This window comes from Perca flavescens, chromosome 5 (assembly GCF_004354835.1).
Source record: "Perca flavescens isolate YP-PL-M2 chromosome 5, PFLA_1.0, whole genome shotgun sequence".
NCBI classification, from domain to species: domain Eukaryota; kingdom Metazoa; phylum Chordata; class Actinopteri; order Perciformes; family Percidae; genus Perca; species Perca flavescens.
Genome location: NC_041335.1, coordinates 36,096,829 through 36,116,166, shown reverse-complemented (window position 1 = coordinate 36,116,166; position 19,338 = coordinate 36,096,829). Strand labels below are relative to the sequence as shown.

General features: G+C 41.8%; 1 protein-coding gene across 1 annotated transcript in view; it reads right to left on the bottom strand.

Annotated features, from left to right (window-relative positions):
* The window catches only part of gda (guanine deaminase), a 31,203-nt gene extending 21,140 nt beyond the window's left edge, over nucleotides 1-10,063 (bottom strand). The window contains exons 1-3 of the mRNA XM_028579311.1: nucleotides 9,848-10,063; nucleotides 5,046-5,134; nucleotides 3,054-3,225 (exon numbers count right to left, since the gene is read on the bottom strand). Of these exons, the coding sequence (XP_028435112.1) occupies nucleotides 3,054-3,225; nucleotides 5,046-5,134; nucleotides 9,848-9,976 (390 nt within the window). The 5' untranslated portion in view covers nucleotides 9,977-10,063. The remainder of the gene's footprint in view (nucleotides 1-3,053; nucleotides 3,226-5,045; nucleotides 5,135-9,847) is intronic.
* Between the last annotated feature and the right edge of the window lie 9,275 nt (nucleotides 10,064-19,338).

Sequence of the window (19,338 nt, the reverse complement as noted above, 5' to 3'; positions counted from 1 at the left end):
ACAAAAGAGGGAAACTCAGAAAAAAAAGTCTCTCACTCTGGCTCCATTTCAGGGCTGTAGGATGCACTAATATTCCTTTATTTATATAAATGGTACAAAACAACAGACATGTCCTCTTATCAAAAGTGAGGCTGAAATTATTGTATTTTATCTTAAATAAAAAAATAAAAAAATAATAATTAGATGTTTAAAACAAATCCCACATCAAAATACCAAATAATAATAACGAAAATTATAACAAAATAGATAGAAATCATAACGAAATAGATAGAAAGAAATCTCTTCAAATAAGTAAACTAAGAAGACGTAGTGATGTCTAAAGTCAAACGTGTGAAATCTAAAGTAGATTACGCTCTAGGATGTTTAAAAACTGCATCGCGAGTCATTCTTTTGTATCTCAACCGGTTGTCATCTTTACACACACATACATATCGATGTCCGCCCTGAAAAAAACAGTATCGGTCGACCCCTAGTTTTTACTCAACTTGAACTTAAATCTTTAACCCTCTTGTTGTTCTGTGGCTGTAATTCTGCACCAAGACTGAATTTCGGGAAAGAGACCTCAGATACAGTATTAGGGGACCACTAAGGTCTATATAAAAGAGACTTCAGATACAGTATTAGGGGACCACTAAGGTCTATATAAAATTAGAGACTTCAGATACAGTATTAGATACAGGGGGGACCACTAAGGTCTATATAAAAGAGACTTCAGATACAGTATTAGGGGACCACTAAGGTCTATATAAAAGAGACTTCAGATACAGTATTAGGGGACCACTAAGGTCTATATAAAAGAGACTTCAGATACAGTATTAGGGGACCACTAAGGTCTATATAAAAGAGACTTCAGATACAGTATTTGGGGACCGCTAAGGTCTATATAAAAGAGACTTCAGATACAGTATTAGGGGACCACTAAGGTCTATATAAAAGAGACTTCAGATACAGTATTAGGGGACCGCTAAGGCCTATATAAAAGAGACTTCAGATACAGTATTAGAGGACCACTAAGGCCTATATAAAAGAGACTTCAGATACAGTATTAGGGGACCACTAAGGTCTATATAAAAGAGACTTCAGATACAGTATTAGGGGACCACTAAGGTCTATATAAAAGAGACTTCAGATACAGTATTAGGGGACCACTAAGGTCTATATAAAAGAGACTTCAGATACAGTATTAGGGGACCGCTAAGGTCTATATAAAAGAGACTTCAGATACAGTATTAGGGGACCACTAAGGCCTATATAAAAGAGACTTCAGATACAGTATTAGGGGACCGCTAAGGCCTATATAAAAGAGACTTCAGATACAGTATTAGAGGACCACTAAGGCCTATATAAAAGAGACTTCAGATACAGTATTAGGGGACCAGTAAGGTCTATATAAAAGAGACTTCAGATACAGTATTAGGGGACCAGTAAGGTCTATATAAAAGCAAATGTTTAAAACAAGGTCAAAGAATGTTGACTAAAATGACATAAAAGTGACAAAAGACATTGAAAAAAAGCAACTAAAGACATTAGAAAGCCTTGAAAACAGCAGAATAAAGCTTTGAAAACAGCATCAAACAAGGCACTAACCATGTTTTAATAAGTGACGAAAACGTTCAAAAGAACCTGTCAAAAAATTTTGAAAAAAGCATTGAAAAATGTGTCGAGAAAATGTGAAAAAAGTGTTGATTTTCAGGTTTGACCTGGGAGGACAAGGCAAAGGTTGAAATCAACAACCGTTGTTGATTTTAAAGATTCAGGTTCTAGTCTAACTGTGAGAAGGCCCGAGGGCGAGTCCGAGTGTGCAACACATTTTTCTTTCTTTTCACTTTTTTATCCCTTTTTCCGTCCACACAAGAGTTTTAGCTCCGGTAGCAGAACTAATCGGGGTAACAGAGAGGCTGTTTGTGTCACTACGCGTGTGCGTTACCCAGCTCTATTTTTAAGTACTAACAATTTTCATTATGAAATATCCATCTTAATAAAGGCTTTCTAACTTTTTGCAAGCAAGAAGAGTGCCTTGGACCTTTCTTCTTTTTCCCTTTTATGAGGTATCAACAAATATGGACTTACTTATTGTTTGTTCTTCAGGAATTTGCTGCTAAATCTACAAACATATATCAAAGCTGTTATACCTGCAGTGGGTCATCTTCTCCCTGTACACATTTTTAGGAAAGCTGAGATATCAAAGGGGAGAGACAGGGGGGGAAGATATGCAGGAAACTGGGGACTGCCCATTTCTCAGAAGCTCCATTGTTCCGACCTCTCAATAACCCGAAAGATTCCCTTTGGTCCTACAGCCCACTAGTCCGACGTCCCACTATGGCCACGCCAAGACCCGCCCTACAAAGCAGCTCGATTGGTTGGGGTTATGATAGCCGATTGGTCAGGGGATAGGACCTGGACAAATGGAGTTACGTTACAATGCTTAAGCATGGACGCCTGGCCAATAAAAGCTATTGAAGGGCGGGTCTTGGTGTGGCCATAGTGGGACGTAGGACTAGTGGGCTTTAGGACCAAAGGGAATTTTTCGGGTTATTGAGAGGTCGGAGCAATGGAGCGTCGGAGAAATGACATGGCACCCAGGAAACTCGAACCCTGGACCTTCTGCGTCGAGGAATAAACCTCTACGTGTGTGCGCCTACTCTACCAACTGGGCTAACCGGGCCACACTGTACACATTTTAACTAGGGCTGTCCTAGACTAAAGAAATTCTTAGTCGACTAACACTTATACGATTTTGTGGACTAATCGATTAGTTGATTTAATTGACAGAGCTGTGCGCTTTGAGATGTGGTTAAGACTAGAAAAGCACAATATAAATGTAGTTAATTAACAATCTGTAAAACTGAGTTTCTCCACAATTAATCCTGCAAAAGCACCACTTTAAATCTTGTGTTTACCATAAATGTGCTCAGAAGTTTCTTGGAAATAAGTAATTAAGCATGAATAAGCACAAAAAATGACCAAAACAACCGATTAGTCGACTAATCGACTAAGAGGTGGCAGCCCTTATTTTAACAGACACTTATTTTCACGATGCCAGAACAACTCACCACTACTTGAGTGTAGACGCGGCGGGCAAACTCCAAGTCCTTGAAGCGAGACTCCACAGGGAAGGTGTAGGCGTTGAGCCACTGCAGCAGGGGCATGTCCAGCGCCGTGCCAGCGTAGCTGTACTGGGGCGCGTGGATGTGTGTGTCCACCAGTCCCGGCATGAAAAACTCACTGCAGCGGAGAAAGAAACCAGAACGGTTCAAACACGTACATGGTTTTTACAGGAGAGGAGCAAGAAGTGATTTAATATATTGTAAAAATGTACAGCTGCAAAGATGAGGCGATTAATTGTCAACTATTAAATCAATCGCCAGCTGTTTTGGCAATCGATTAATCGGTTTGAGTCTAGGGCTGCTCCATCTTAGTCGATTAGTCGACTAATCGGTCGTTTGATCTTAGTCAACTTAGATTTCTTTAGTCCATTAGTCATGTTTGATGCTTTTTTTCACGCTGAATGACTTATTTCCAAGAAACAAATGAGCACATCTCTGGTAAACACAAGAATTAAAGTGGTGCTTTTGCATGACTGTTTGTGGACAAACTCAGATTTACAGATCTGTCGATCAAATCAACTAATCGATTAGTCGATACAATTGAATGATTAAGAATTTCTTCAAATCGAGCACAGCCCTATTTGAGTCATTATTTAGTTTTTTATTATGCTAATCGTGCTAATCCCATGCTGGTCCCGAAGGGCTTCTGACCATTTCTATCAATTCTTGAGAGGTAAAATGTGGATAAATGTTACACCAAATCCGTAGTCGTCTTTCCATCAACGTATTTTTAATGCGCATTTTGAAGTATCAAATTAGAAACGGTTGATGGAAACGGCAAAATAAAAAAATAAAAAGTCCTCAAATTCGCAATACGCTCGTTTAAGTAGGTTTTTGCCTTTTTCGAAAAATAGTTAATGCACAAAATGGGAGATGGAAACAGCTTTGCCGAATAAGTTGTGTCGTAGCGAACACGTAACTCACATGACTATAGTCCCGGTATCCATCGGACAGGGGAAGGATTGGGAAATGGGTCCCATCCAGGACGCCGTAGGCTTGTGGCACAAGGCACACCGCGTAGACACTACGGTGAACAGTTATCTCACCAAATGTCTCTGCCACAACCCTGGACTCTCCACAGGTGGCCAACTTGTACAATGCTACCTCTCTCCGTTTAGCCAAAGAACTTAACTTCTAAACTCTTTGAAGAGGGTTTTCAATCGACAACCACGCGTAACGACTACTTGTGATGAGACAACGCTTTGCGTAGTCTAGATTATTCGCTCTAAACTAGTTGATGGAAACGCGTCTAGTTACCATTTTCTTTTTGCGACATTTTAAAAGTTTGCTTAAAATTCGTTTGACAATTAGATGGAAACATGACTACTGTAACTGATGGAATCAACCTAATAATAGCTGCAAAACGTATTAGACATAATTAGCGCTGCAAAGATTAATCAGTTAGCTGTCAACTCTTTTTTTATTAATTTCATTGCCTTTGTGGAATGATTTACCACCGCACATTAAAGGTGCGCCCACCCTCCACACCTTTAAATCTCGTTTAAAAATATATTTTTATTCCCTGGCTTTTGATTCACTATGAGAGCTGCTGTGGTCTTCGTTGTCACTGTCATTGTTAGTGTTTTATATGTTTATATCTGTGAAGCACTTTGGTAACCTTGTGGTTTGTTTAAATTGTGCTATATAAATATAGTGGATTGGAATTTCATTGCCAGTCCCCCACCCCCCCATGTCTTAGTTGTCAACTATTATATTAATCGGCAACCATTTTGATAATTGGTTAATCGGTTTCAGTCATTTTTTATTTTAAAAAAGTACAAATTCTGAGTGTGAGTGAAAATAATTTGGTTAATCGGTTTCAGTCATTTTTTATTTTAAAAAAGTACAAATTCTGAGTGTGAGTGAAAATAATTGGTTTAATTGCAGCCCTAATGAAATCCTAATCATTAAGTAATTAATTGTATGTATTCTACTTACTGTTGTGCCAGTTGAGTGACTGCAGACGGACTGAATCCAAAGCTCTGAGACAGTCGGTTCAGCTCCGCTCCTTTCTCGATGAAAGCAATCTGATGGCAGAATGGAAATCAGCGAAGAGTTGGTGATTACAAAAAGAGTTTGCATGTAACAGAGGATACGTTGTGAGAGATGAAAACATCCTTCATGTTTAGTGTACAGTGTATGATTTCCACGATGTCCGCATATTGTATTTCCTTATCGATAACAACAGAGTGGAAGATTACACGCATGCCTCGGATGGTTTAAAGATGTCCTATGGACTTAAATCCCACATGTTGCACACAGGGGCGGAGAAACTGTCCTCCCCCGAAAAACACTCACATAAGTCGTTTCTTTATGCAGTAATTACAACTCATATTTACGTTAATAGTGTCAGTGCCCTCTAGTGGGTGTAGTAGTTATTATGGGAGCAAAGCAGGAAGTAAGGTGACAAACTGTAACGGCGTTTTTCCATCACATGGTACCTGCTCGACTCGCCTTGACTGTACTCGCCTATTTTGGTTTTCCATTAAGATAAAAAGTTGCTGGTACCTGCCAACAGGGACACACCCAGAACGTGGAAGTATTTTGTTTGTGATTCTCGGCATGTGGCTGTGTGGCTGTTTGCCAGAAGACACACACACACACACACACACACACACACACACACACACACACACACACACACACACACACACGTTGATGTATCAGATTGGGAGTTGAACCCAGATCTCCTACACCACAGGCATGTGTCATATCCACTGCGCCATCACCACCCAATCCCACACATTCCACGTTCTGTGTGTGTGTGTGTGTGTGTGTGTGTCTTCCTGCAAACTAGCCTGGTCCTACTAGACTCTCGTACATTTGATTTGTACAGAGTGTGTGTGTGTGTGTGTGTGTGTGTGTGTGTGTGTGTGTGTGTGTGTGTGTGTGTGTGTGTGTGTGTGTGTGTGTGTGTGTGTGTGTGTGTGTGTGTGTGTGTGTGTGTGTGTGTGTGTGTGTACGTGTCAAGATGGCGGCAGGTCGCAGGTGGAACATGGCTGGACCGGAGTGCACACCTGTATGATTTTCCAACATAAACACCCAGCGTTAATGCAAGGTGTGTATTTTGATATGGCTGACTTTCGGCTACTAGTTTTGACAATGTGCCTTATAACAACAAGTAAAGAGAGATCCAGATCGGCAGGATTTACAAAAATCAGTTCATAAGGTGGTCAGGTTTGGACATCAAACATGCTGCATTTTATGAAAGACGCAGAGGAGGACACAGATGGTATAAAGCAAAGTATTTAGATCTTGTTTTTTTCTTTGTGATGCCTTTCAGATCCAAATAAAAGCATTTAAATGTGTGTCTTCTGGCAAACTAGCCTGGTCTTACCAGACTCTGGTACACTAGCCTGGTCCTACCAGACTCTGGTACACTAGCCTGGTCCTACCAGACTCTGGTCCACTAGCCTGGTCCTACCAGACCCTGGTACATTAGCCTGGTCCTACCAGACTCTGGTCCATTAGCCTGGTCCTACCAGACTCTGGTACTGTAGCCTGGTCCTAACAGACTCTGGTCCATTAGCCTGGTCCTACCAGACTCTGGTACATTAGCCTGGTCCTACCAGACTCTGGTCCACTAGCCTGGGCCTACCATACCCTGGTACATTGGCCTGGTCCTACCAGACTCTGGTACACTGGCCTGGTCCTACCAGACTCTGGTACACTAGCCTGGTCCTACCAGACTCTGGTACCTTAGCCTGGTCCTACCAGACTCTGGTACACTAGTCTGGTCCTACCAGACTCTGGTACACTAGCCTGGTCCTACCAGACTCTGGTCCATGTCATTAGGCCAGAGAGTCTGGCCTCTCTCCATTGACAAGTGTTAACTTCCTTGAAGGCGGGTACTCTGTTGCCTGGCTCCGCCCTCCTACGTCCTGTCTGGTAGGACCAGGCTAACAAGATGGGAGATGACAACAACTATCAGCTTAGCGTCGCTAGCGTTAGGCTTAGCATCGCTAGCGTTAGCCTTAGCCAACTCCTTCACCACTAACGGAGCGAGCTGGAGAATCAAACTGTTCCTGAACCCTGTGGGGAGGAGGGCCACGACATCATGGCCACCAACACAACTCAGCAAAGATTGGTCTCGCTCGGGCTTTAACTTCTGGATATTTGGCAGCGTTGCCCCAACAGACCGCATCTTTCTCCTCAAACTAGCGCACGACCTCAACGTCATCGTTCTCAGCTCCGTCTGTTCGCTGATTGAACCGCCAAAGATTTGGTTGTAGAAAACCGAAGAATATACCGCGAACCCAGACGGAGTACTGAAGGGAAATGAAAATTGAGCGGAAGTACGTATGAGGGCGGAGTCGGGCTAACTGGCAAACAGCCACATGCTGAGAATCACAAACAACACACCTTCGTCGTTCGGTGCTAAATCCAGGGCTCCAGACTGCAAGCAAATGGTCGCATTTTGCGACCAAAATTTGAGAGCGTGCGACTGAATTTTACATCCAGTCGCACATGTGCGACCAGTAAATTTGCCCCCTTTTTTACATGTTAAACGTTGAAATTTCGGTACCTGAGCGCGTAAGCGCAAGCTTATCCGTCCTCTCTGAAAATTGACAGAGAGCAGAGCTCCGACACACACACTCGCAGAGCTGCAGACGATGCAAACTACGTGGGCTCTGCAGTTTTGTTGAAGTCACAGTGAGTCACGGCGATGCCGATAAAGTGGTTTCCAGTGTGGTTACAGTTTTTCACAACTTGACGCAGACAGCGTCTGCTGCGATAAGATATTAATGGCGACCCGAAAGCGGTCGCAGTGCTGTTGACGTTACACTTCCTCGGAGACGAGCTGCCAGGCACAACGGTGGTTTCTATGCCCTGGTGACTGACTGACAGGCTGAGGTTTGAAGGCAAGGCAACTTTATTTTTACAGCAGCTTTCAGCATCGAGGCAATTCAAAATGCTTTACGTGAAACAAAGAGCAATTAAAAACGTTCATGATGAAAATAAAACAGGCTAAAAAATAACATACAAATACAATAATAAACAAAATATATATTTATTTTTTATTTTTTTTACTGTCATGACAGCGATGGGCCTGTCAGTATACCTTATATGTTGCATCTTCAAAAGTGACACTGAATTTGAAACGGCACACTGTAATTTCTGCATCTATTATCAAAGTATTTATTAGTAATACAGTCGAAATTAGTAGAAATGTGAATATTTGGTTAGCATGTTGATTTACGGTGTGTGCCCCTAAATTTTCTGGTTGTGCCCCTTAAATTTTCATTTGGAGGCCACTGAGCTCCTACGGGGCACCGCAGCTGGGCCGAGCCGAGCCGGGCCGAGCTGAGCTGAGCTGGTAGTAGCGGTGGGTAAGCGCCATAAGAGCGCCACATTTCTGCATAAGGAGGTTGGTTGGGGGTTAACAAGGTTAGTGACATGTTTAAAACCACTAATGGGGATCCTTCTTAATAAACATTAAACAATATTAAGGGTCGTATTTCCTGCCACCGTTAGGGGCGCTAGTTAATGAAACGTATTAGAGGGTAGGAATAAACGACCCATATCGGCGTACGGTTTGGAGGACTGTAACTATATGTACATTCAGTTATGCAAATGAATAAAATATATAAAATAAGGACCTGTTTTATATCTAATTCTTCTCCAACTGTCTTCATCGTTCTGAAACCAGAACACAACAAATGTTAGGTTTGACATTTAACTCATTTTCACTCCATCTAAAGAGAGGCAAAACGCTGTCTGATGTTTCTATTTCTAAGTTATATAACGTAGGTAGGGTAAGAATTTGGAGTAAACAGCATTACTGATCTTGAAACGAAGGCGATATTTCCCGAGCGGGTTAGGGTTAGGGGGTTGTAGGTCTATCCAATTGAGTGCAGAGGCATTTTCTTTCCTGGTTCGGTTGAAACACGCCCCACAATCACACCTCAATGGAGCCGCATCAGACTCGTATTCTGACTAGAATCTGAGTACATCTGGCTAATATTTCCCCAGTAAACGTAACTTTTACTCCATTGATTTGCCGGTCCCGTCAGAGAGACTGAGAGGAGATGAACAAAGTTGAAGTTATTTTAAAACCCTAAAAGATTCAGCGGCTTTTGAGCAAAACATTCGGGACTAGGGCCCCAAAGGCCCCTCCGCTCGCTCCAGGCCTGTTTGCACATATTATAGGCTACATTGAACTTTTGCACACTGTCACTCACTGATCCATATATTTACACAGCGTGCAATAAAATGTACAGCCTCCCTTCCTTCTTTCTTTCTTTCTAAAACAGTCTTTGTTATTTTGTTATAGTGTATTTTACATTCTCTTTATTCTACTATGTATTCTGTAGCCTATTTATGTTCTTGACTGTAGCAGTAGCCTACTTTACCTTATTATTTATTCCTTTTTGGGTACTGTTTGCAGCAAACACACCAAGGCAACTTCCTCTTCTGCTTCTGATTGAAGAGGATAGGCTACTTCAAACTGTCATTAAGCTGCTTGTGTCTGAGAGCTCAGTGGGCCAATTTGTGAAAAGTTGCTCAGCAACAGCTCGCTGCACAAGACAGTTTATAGATTGTGCAACAGATTTACGTCGTATTTTTTAACCAAACTGTGCCAAATGCTGCCTCCTAATTTCCGCATGGTTATTAGTAAAGGTATAGAGCTATATAGATATTAATCAAATTATCATTAACAGCAATATGTTTTCAAAACCATAATTTTTTTTTTTCACTTCTAAATTAAGACTAAAAGCTGTTTTAATTGTTGGACTAACCTTTCCGTGTGTATCCACTCCTAGGAGTTGATCTTCCAGGATCTGTAGCGCGGTTTGCTGCGTCGAGTGGATAAACGTCCCCCTGTAGACGTGAGAAATGTCAGCGTTGGGTCTGTCAGAGTTTGCCATCCTTTCAACAGATGAGTTCGGAGTCGAGCAGAGGAATTACCTGCAGCGGTAGCCCCACTGGAGTTTTGTCTTTGGAGAGTGTCGATCAGCAGAACTCCACCTGACTGCAGAGACAATCCGCAGCCAATGAGAAGACAGGGGGGGTGTGTGTTTGTGAGTGTGTGTGTGTGTGTGTGTGTGTGTGTGTGTGTACACGTCACGTTGTTATAACTTCTAAATGCCCTTATGATGGAGCCAGAGCTCGCTCAAATGTGTCATCCCTTTGTATAAAAAATCCTTTGCTATATTATTATATTTTTTCATGCTTTAATATGTCTGTGTGTGTGTGTGTGTGTGTGTGTGTGTGTGTGTGTGTGTGTGTGTGTCTGTCTGTGTGTGTGTGTGTGTGCCTGTGTGTGTGTGTGTGCACTTACTTTTCAATCAATCAATCGGACTTTGTGTATACAGCACTTTTAATACATAAAAATGCAATCCTCCCCCCCCACCCACCCCCTTCACACACACACACACACACACACACACACACACACACACACACACACACACACTTTCTTATCTCAAAGAATGTGTGCAGTGTTTGTGTATGGAAGATGATTAGAGCCAATGCCTCAGTCCCGTCCCCTTCTGGGGTTCACCACTTATATCACTGTATCCTGTCCTGCATTTACCCTCTGTAGAAGCTCCCCTTTGTCTTAGTTGTCAACTATTAAATTAATCACCAACTGTTTTGATCGATAAACGGTTTGAGTTATATGATGTCAGCTTGTTGAATGTGAATATTGTTCTAGTGTCTTCTCTCCTCTGTGACAGTAAACTGAATATCTTTGAGTTGTGGACAAAACAAGACATTTGAGGACGTCATCTTGGGCTTTTTGGGGAAACACTGACCCACATTTTCTGACATTTTAGAAACCCAACAACTTGTCCATTAATTCAGAAAATAGTCCACAGATTAATAGACAATGAAAGTAATCATAAATTGGAGACCTAATTATTCTATATACAGTTTTTCTATCACTGTTGTTCTGTAAACGAGGCCCCAGTAGCTGCAGAGACGCTAAATATAGAAAGACGAGAGAGGACATTCTGTACCATCTGTCTTTCAAGAGACAGCAACAGGTCTTTAGCATACACGAACACTTCCTGAAATTGAATTTAAAAATAACTGAAATATTGCAAAACATATATTTGGTACAGTCTCGGTGGTTGGTTCTTCTTTGTCAGACCTGTTTAATCATGTTTGACATAATGTTCCCATGATGTTTGAGACGTTTCCTCATAGCAAAATAACAAGTCCTTCAAACCATACAACGACATGAGTTGTGTGTTCTCTACCCTCTAATACGACCCCAGGAGCGTTTCATAAATTAGCGCACCTAGCGGGGGCAGGACATACAGCCTCGGATCTAAACCAGAACGTTACGCTCGCCGTTTTAAAGCTTTAGTGCGTAACTTTTTAATATTAATGAACGTCCGTTACATTCAAGCCGTTGCCAAATGAGTTGCTACAAAGCTAATTAAGACTATCAGCTCCACACAACTCTCTCTGGATCTCTCAGTAGGACCATGTTCAGAAGACTGTGGTGTCCGGAGACTTTCCCACGCAGAAACTCGAGTGAAGATAATGACCTCTTCTGAAGAGTCCATCATGTTATTTTAATCCTCCGTTAGGAATTATGTAATGAAATGGCCTAGGCATGCAGATAATGCATGTTACCTATAGGCCAGCAGGTAATGTATGTTACCTATAGGCCTGCAGGTAATGCATGTTACCTATAGGCCTGCAGGTAAATCACGTTACCTATAGGCCTGCAGGTAAATCACGTTACCTATAGGCCTGCAGGTAATGCATGTGACCTATAGGCCTGCAGGTAATGCATGTGACCTATAGGCCTGCAGGTAATACACGTTACCTATAGGCCTGCAGGTAATGCACGTTACCTACAGGCCTGCAGGTAATGCACGTTGCCTATAGGCCTGCAGGTAATACATGTTACCTATAGGCCTGCAGGTAATGCACGTTACCTATAGGCCTGCAGGTAATACATGTTACCTATAGGCCTGCAGGTAATGCACGTTACCTACAGGCCTGCAGGTAATGCACGTTGCCTATAGGCCTGCAGGTAATACATGTTACCTATAGGCCTGCAGGTAATACATGTTACCTATAGGCCTGCAGGTAATACATGTTACCTATAGGCCTGCAGGTAATACATGTTACCTATAGGCCTGCAGGTAATGCACGTTACCTATAGGCCTGCAGGTAATACATGTTACCTATAGGCCTGCAGGTAATACATGTTACCTATAGGCCTGCAGGTAATGCATGTTACCTAGGCCTGCAGGTAATGCATGTTACCTATAGGCCTGCAGGTAATGCATGTTACCTATAGGCCTGCAGGTAAATCACGTTACCTATAGGCCTGCAGGTAATGCATGTTACCTATAGGCCTGCAGGTAATGCATGTTACCTATAGGCCTGCAGGTAAATCACGTTACCTATAGGCCTGCAGGTAAATCACGTTACCTATAGGCCTGCAGGTAATGCATGTGACCTATAGGCCTGCAGGTAATGCATGTGACCTATAGGCCTGCAGGTAATGCACGTTACCTACAGGCCTGCAGGTAATACATGTTACCTATAGGCCTGCAGGTAATACATGTTACCTATAGGCCTGCAGGTAATGCACGTTACCTATAGGCCTGCAGGTAATACATGTTACCTATAGGCCTGCAGGTAATGCATGTGACCTATAGGCCTGCAGGTAATGCACGTTACCTACAGGCCTGCAGGTAATGCACGTTACCTATAGGCCTGCAGGTAATACATGTTACCTATAGGCCTGCAGGTAATACATGTTACCTATAGGCCTGCAGGTAATGCACGTTACCTATAGGCCTGCAGGTATGCAGGCCTGCAGGTAATACATGTTACCTATAGGCCTGCAGGTAATGCATGTGACCTATAGGCCTGCAGGTAATGCACGTTACCTACAGGCCTGCAGGTAATGCACGTTACCTATAGGCCTGCAGGTAATACATGTTACCTATAGGCCTGCAGGTAATGCACGTTACCTATAGGCCTGCAGGTAATGCACGTTACCTACAGGCCTGCAGGTAATGCACGTTGCCTATAGGCCTGCAGGTAATACATGTTACCTATAGGCCTGCAGGTAATACATGTTACCTATAGGCCTGCAGGTAATACATGTTACCTATAGGCCTGCAGGTAATGCACGTTACCTATAGGCCTGCAGGTAATACATGTTACCTATAGGCCTGCAGGTAATACATGTTACCTATAGGCCTGCAGGTAATACATGTTACCTATAGGCCTGCAGGTAATGCACGTTACCTATAGGCCTGCAGGTAATACATGTTACCTATAGGCCTGCAGGTAATACATGTTACCTATAGGCCTGCAGGTAATGCACGTTGCCTATAGGCCTGCAGGTAATACATGTTACCTATAGGCCTGCAGGTAATGCATGTTACCTAGGCCTGCAGGTAATGCATGTTACCTAGGCCTGCAGGTAATGCATGTATAGTGTAGCCTAAATTTTGACCGCGAGTAACCAAACGCACACACGCAATATCAACTGGCTAGTTATCCTCCAGACAGCGACGGACAATGTCTTTCTTTCTTTCTCTTTTTTTCCGCCAGATTTGTCGTCATTAATTAAGAAACTACGCTATATACTGTAGCTTTAAACATGCTGTAAACGTTGTGAAACGGTCACAGTTTGGTTAGTCTGTATCCACGACGTTCCACTTCCGGGATTGCTCCGTTGCCGCTGGAAAATCCGCCGGATTTCACTCATTTAGACCGGATAACCGTTACCTTGGTTTTCCTTTATGTTGGCGTTCTAACCTCCGGCTGATCTGTAAGGACTATGGTTAACTGCTCCTCAGATCTCTGCAGGGTAAATCCAGACAGCTAGCTAGACTATCTGTCCAATCTGAGTTTTCTGTTGCATTACTAAAACTACTTTTAAACGTACACACGTTCCACCAAAACAAGTTCCTTCCCGAGATTATTTTGCAGCGGCAAAACAATCTTTTCTCTGGTGCTTAGCACCGCCCAGGACGATTGTGATTGGCTTAAAGAAATGCCATTAAACCAGAGCACGTTTTTTCCTCCCACCCCCTGGAGTAGCCAGATCCTCTTTCAGCGCGCTTTGGAGGAAGGTCCGGCAAAGCGAGAATACAGTTTGGTTAGGTTTAGGCACCAAAACTACTTAGTTCAGTTAAGAAAAAGATGGTGGTTAGGATTAAAACCAGATGTTACTTCACTTCCAGTTTGGTTATGTTTGGTCATTTGGAAACAAAATAAAAGGCAAAGGAAGAAGACTGAACAGAAACGATCATAGACTTTAATGGTAGCAGCTAGCTATAGCCGTTCTCAGGTTCGCTAAACATTTCCATGGTAACAGTGAGCTCCACCAATCAGAGACGTCGTCGTTACAGCTTAGAATTGTGGGTAGTGGGATTTTCAATTCCGGGACCACACTGTTGGGCTTTGTTGTTAATGCACAATGTGAGTCGGTATGTGCAGAACAGACGACATCTTTGATAGCTCGCTACGGAAACACCACTTGGACAAACCACATAGTTACCGACGCAATAACAAACGCAAAAAGCTATAAATTAGCCTATATATATTATTTTTATTTTATTTTTTTATGGGCAATTGGTATAAAAAAAATACCCAAGAGGTGTTACCGTAGAGCTGTCGGAGATGGCGGCTGTCCTGCACGTGTGTTTAATCAGAACAAAGCCATGTGAGAAATGCATCAGACGACATTCATAAATAGGCATCCTATGACCTTACTGACGAATCCATCCATAAAACATGATGTCCAGTATCCTAATGGGGAAGTAATGTTTGAAATATTGCCACATTCTTTTAAATATATCAACCCCACATGATGGATGACAACACACTCAACCGTAGATGCTACTGCAGGTTATTCAGTGACGGGAAGTGTAAAAGGCAGCTACAAAAAGGGCACCATTTCTTATGTTCAAAGTTGAAAAGCTGTCGTGGTGAAGTGAATACTTACAGAATTTGTTTAAATTAACAACCCAATCTCACGGCAGTTTGCTGAATAGCCACAAAATTCAATCTATTGATGCGTGAAGCCCACAATGACACAAAAGTTTTTCGTGATGCTCAGCACGAATTTCAAACACATGTATTTCAATTAGAAGTATCTCGGCTGCACCTTGGATTCTTTCTGTCAGTCGTGACGGCAGCAGAGAAGCTGGATCTCTTTGTTGACAGTTGCTTTAATCAACATTTATGACGAGCTGTAATCATGGTTTTTATTTCTTTATTTTAACATTATGTCCGTCTTACTACCAGTGAAATATTCAACGCATTCTCATGAATAAGTTCGTATGATATCCTACGAAATTAGGTGACCGCCGGCCGTTCACAATCGTTGAGTTTAGCGGCCTTTACGGTTAAAGTTAGCCGACAAAAGGGGACTTTGAGCCGGGTACAGAGCCAGCTCAAATGTTCCCACATTTCTAAGATTTTTTTCAAAATTAGGGCCTATGTTCCCACATTTCTAAGATTTTTTTTCAAAATTAGGCCCTATGTTCCCACATTTCTAAGATTTTTTTTCTAAATTAGGCCTTATGTTCCCACATTTCTAAGATTTTTTTTCAAAATTAGGGCCTATGTTCCCACATTTCTAAGATTTTTTTTCAAAATTAGGCCCTATGTTCCCACATTTCTAAGATTTTTTTTCAAAATTAGGGCCTATGTTCCCACATTTCTAAGATTTTTTTTCAAAATTAGGCCCTATGTTCCCACATTTCTAAGAATTTTTTTCAAAATTAGGCCCTATGTTCCCACATTTCTAAGATTTTTTTCAAAATTAGGCCCTATGTTCCCACATTTCTAAGATTTTTTTTCTAAATTAGGCCCTATGTTCCCACATTTCTAAGATTTTTTTTCAAAATTAGGGCCTATGTTCCCACATTTCTAAGATTTTTTTCAAAATTAGGCCCTATGTTCCCAGATTTCTAAGATTTTTTTTCTAAATTAGGCCCTATGTTCCCACATTTCTAAGATTGTTTTCAAAATTAGGGCCTATGTTCCCACATTTCTAAGATTTTTTTTAAAATTAGGGCCTATGTTCCCACATTTCTAAGATTGTTTTCAAAATTAGGGCCTATGTTCCCACATTTCTAAGATTTTTATTCCAAAATTAGGTCCCACATTTCCTTTTTCATTAATTTGTATCAGACTTTATCCCCTTTTCTCCCAATTTGGTAGCCAATTACACCCAACCTATTATCCAGTCGCAATGGACTACAGATGGAATGTAGCTTTTAGCTATATCTGATGCGCCCATCTCTTTGTTTATTGCAAACATTTAATGTAAATGCACATTCTTTATTCACTTAACCTTAACATAGGGCCGAATTTTAAGAAAAATCTTAGAAATGGGGGAACACAGGGCCGTGGGAACATAGGGCTGACCCTGCCGGCCGTTGGATACATGGTTAAACGTAATTTCCTCTTACCAGTGTATCTCCGTGTGCAGAGGTGGGTAGTAACGAGTTACATTTACTTGAGTAAGTTTTTGAAAAAATTATACTTCTAGGAGTAGTTATAAATCACTATACTTTTTACTTTTACTTGAGTAGATTTGTGAAGAAGAAACTGTACTCTTACTCCGCTACATTAGGCTACAATGAGCTCCTTACTTTTCTTTTTACCTCTTTGGTATTCTACGCGTCATTGTTTTTATCCCCCCGCGTACGCCCATTTACATATATATAAGCGTACGCCTCATTTTAATGTTTTATTTTGACAGAGAGAGAGAGACTTCCGCTAAAGGCTCTACCACGTGACTGTGTTTCACCAATTAAACGTAGTTGTGCAGTCTCGTCACCGTACTCAATCTCAGCGGCGGGACCGGACCATGGATGTATTAAGAGAACGGACGGGTCAGCTTTACAGTCGTAGCAAAACAAGAATGTCAGAATCACCCGCCTGTACTACCAGTCCAGACCAACATGCCCTGGATCTCTTTCAGTTCCCCGGCTCCACCTGACCTAACCACCGCGGTCCCGCATCAGCTGTGTCGCGACGCTGGTTATCAACTAGTTCAACCAACCCAGGGTTTCCCAATCTAGAGACGCGCACGTTCGCATTAAAGAGGCGGTGTTTGCACAACATGACCAATAGCCACATATTTTACATAAGAAGAGCAAACTATAATTCTACATAAATATGAAGAACACAGACACGGTTTTACAGGCAAAACGCAATACAGTCGCTGCTTCCTAAAACAGGACAGCTGGCAAAAAAAAGAATAGCCGACGCTGTAGATGCGTAAAAATCACAACACTTATCAGTATCACTTCCCCATCAGTCAGGCACAAGATCTGACCATACTGTCATTGCTTTAGTCTATTTGCAGTTGCAACCCTGGCAGTGGGAGCGATCATGAGAGCAAATCAAAAAAAATATAAAAAACATAATTCAAACCGCTGTGCGCATTGGCGACACACGGCTCAACAAGCCAAGAAATAGCCGATATGTAATTCCCTCCCATTAAAATCTATATATTTCATAAATATATCCATCAGGGAATGTTAACGGGGTTGTCTGTCTCTAAATGTTTTTTGTATGAGCGCACCCCTCTCTTTCTCTCTCTCTCTGCGCCGAGCTCCGCCTGATCTTCTATAAGAACTGTGAGGCCGTTATCAATCGAGTATTGGTTGGTCAGTAGGCGGTGCTTTTACACCGGTTGATCTCTCATCTCCAACCTGCTCCGGACCAGGTCAGGCGTCCAGCATGAGTTACCACGGCGATTGAACCCGGTAACACGTGATCCACCTTCGTGATAAAGAAAATCCTGGTGAACCTGAAGTTACCTGTTAACCCCAAATCTTGCTTCGTAGTCCAGGCCTCTGGCCTCATAATAAAAGCATGGTTATGTTATGTTTAAAAAAGTTAAAGCCAGGCTATGTCTGGAAAACAATGTTTAATGGGGCCTGCAGCTAAATTTAATCAAGTAACTACACTAATCAGCATTTGAGTGCCTCACCCAAAACCTAGCTTCTGAAGAATTAATCAGGTCATGGCTGTTATTTAGCATACTGTGGGAGACTCATTGTCCCCACAGGAAAGGTAACTGTTGTCTCTTTTTGGGGAGCCATTCCCTGCAGGGCCAGACGTGATTAGAACAAAGGAAATGCAAACTCTGTAAACTTGAACAGAATCGGCACTACCATGTGAAACGACCTTTGTCTGTGACCTGGAGTAAACCTGAAATCAGAGGTGTGTCTTTAACCTGGGACAGTTTCCATTCAGGGAAACACCCACAATTCCAAGGGATATAATTCTGATCCTGAGTAAGATTCGAAGCTACAGCCTGTGACCCCGCAAGGGGAAGCTGCTGTAGTCCACTGTTTACAGTGGATTTGTTTTGTCATGTCGCATGGCTGCTAACTGTGACCCGACAGGGGAAGCATGTTTTGCAGTCTGCTGCTGGCAGAGTTTTATGTTTGATTGTGTTTTGACTGTTTTCATGTTGTTTTATTAAACCTTTTAGTTAACTTTCAATTCGACCCAAGTCTCTCCTTCCTCCTCCAGAAATCGAAGAACACGTCTTTTAGAGATTTCTTAACAGTTACCTTAGTAAAAGTGCCATACAGCAGCTCCATTACCTTGTTCTAGTTCTGCCTGCAGAGCCTGGTAAAAAAGTATAAAGGTTTGGAAATTTGTGTTACTTGTGCTTATTTATTTTTTATGTAATATTATTTTATTGATTTTATTTTTTAAGTACTTGAATTTACCTGGATTATTTTAAGATATTTTGTAATTAATTAATTTTAATTTATTTTATTGATTGGACGAACTATAATTTGCCTAGAGATGATTATTTTGTATTTTTGTCTGTCTGATTGAATTCTTGTGTTAAAAAATAAATCAGACGTTACTCAACAGTTACTCCGTACTTGAGTAGTTGTAAGTACTGTTTTTACTCTTACTCAAGTAATTATTTAGATGACTACTTGTTACTTTTACTTGAGTCATATTATTCTGAAGTAACAGTACTTTTACTTATTTTTGGCTACTCTACCCACCTCTGTCTGTGTGTACTTCGTCCACAGCAATCCCACCAATCAGTCCCAAAATGTCCCAGTTAGAGAGGAAATATTCTTTGTAAATCTTTACAATCATTCCCTGAAAGAACAGAGCAGGCCTGCCTTGTTGCACCGTCCAAATTTCAGTTTAAGCCGTCCAAGTTTGTTGCCGTTTCCTGTAGCGACAAGATTTTAATAACGGCAACACACAGAGAGCGGAAGGTGAGGGACATAGCTGACATTAACTCACA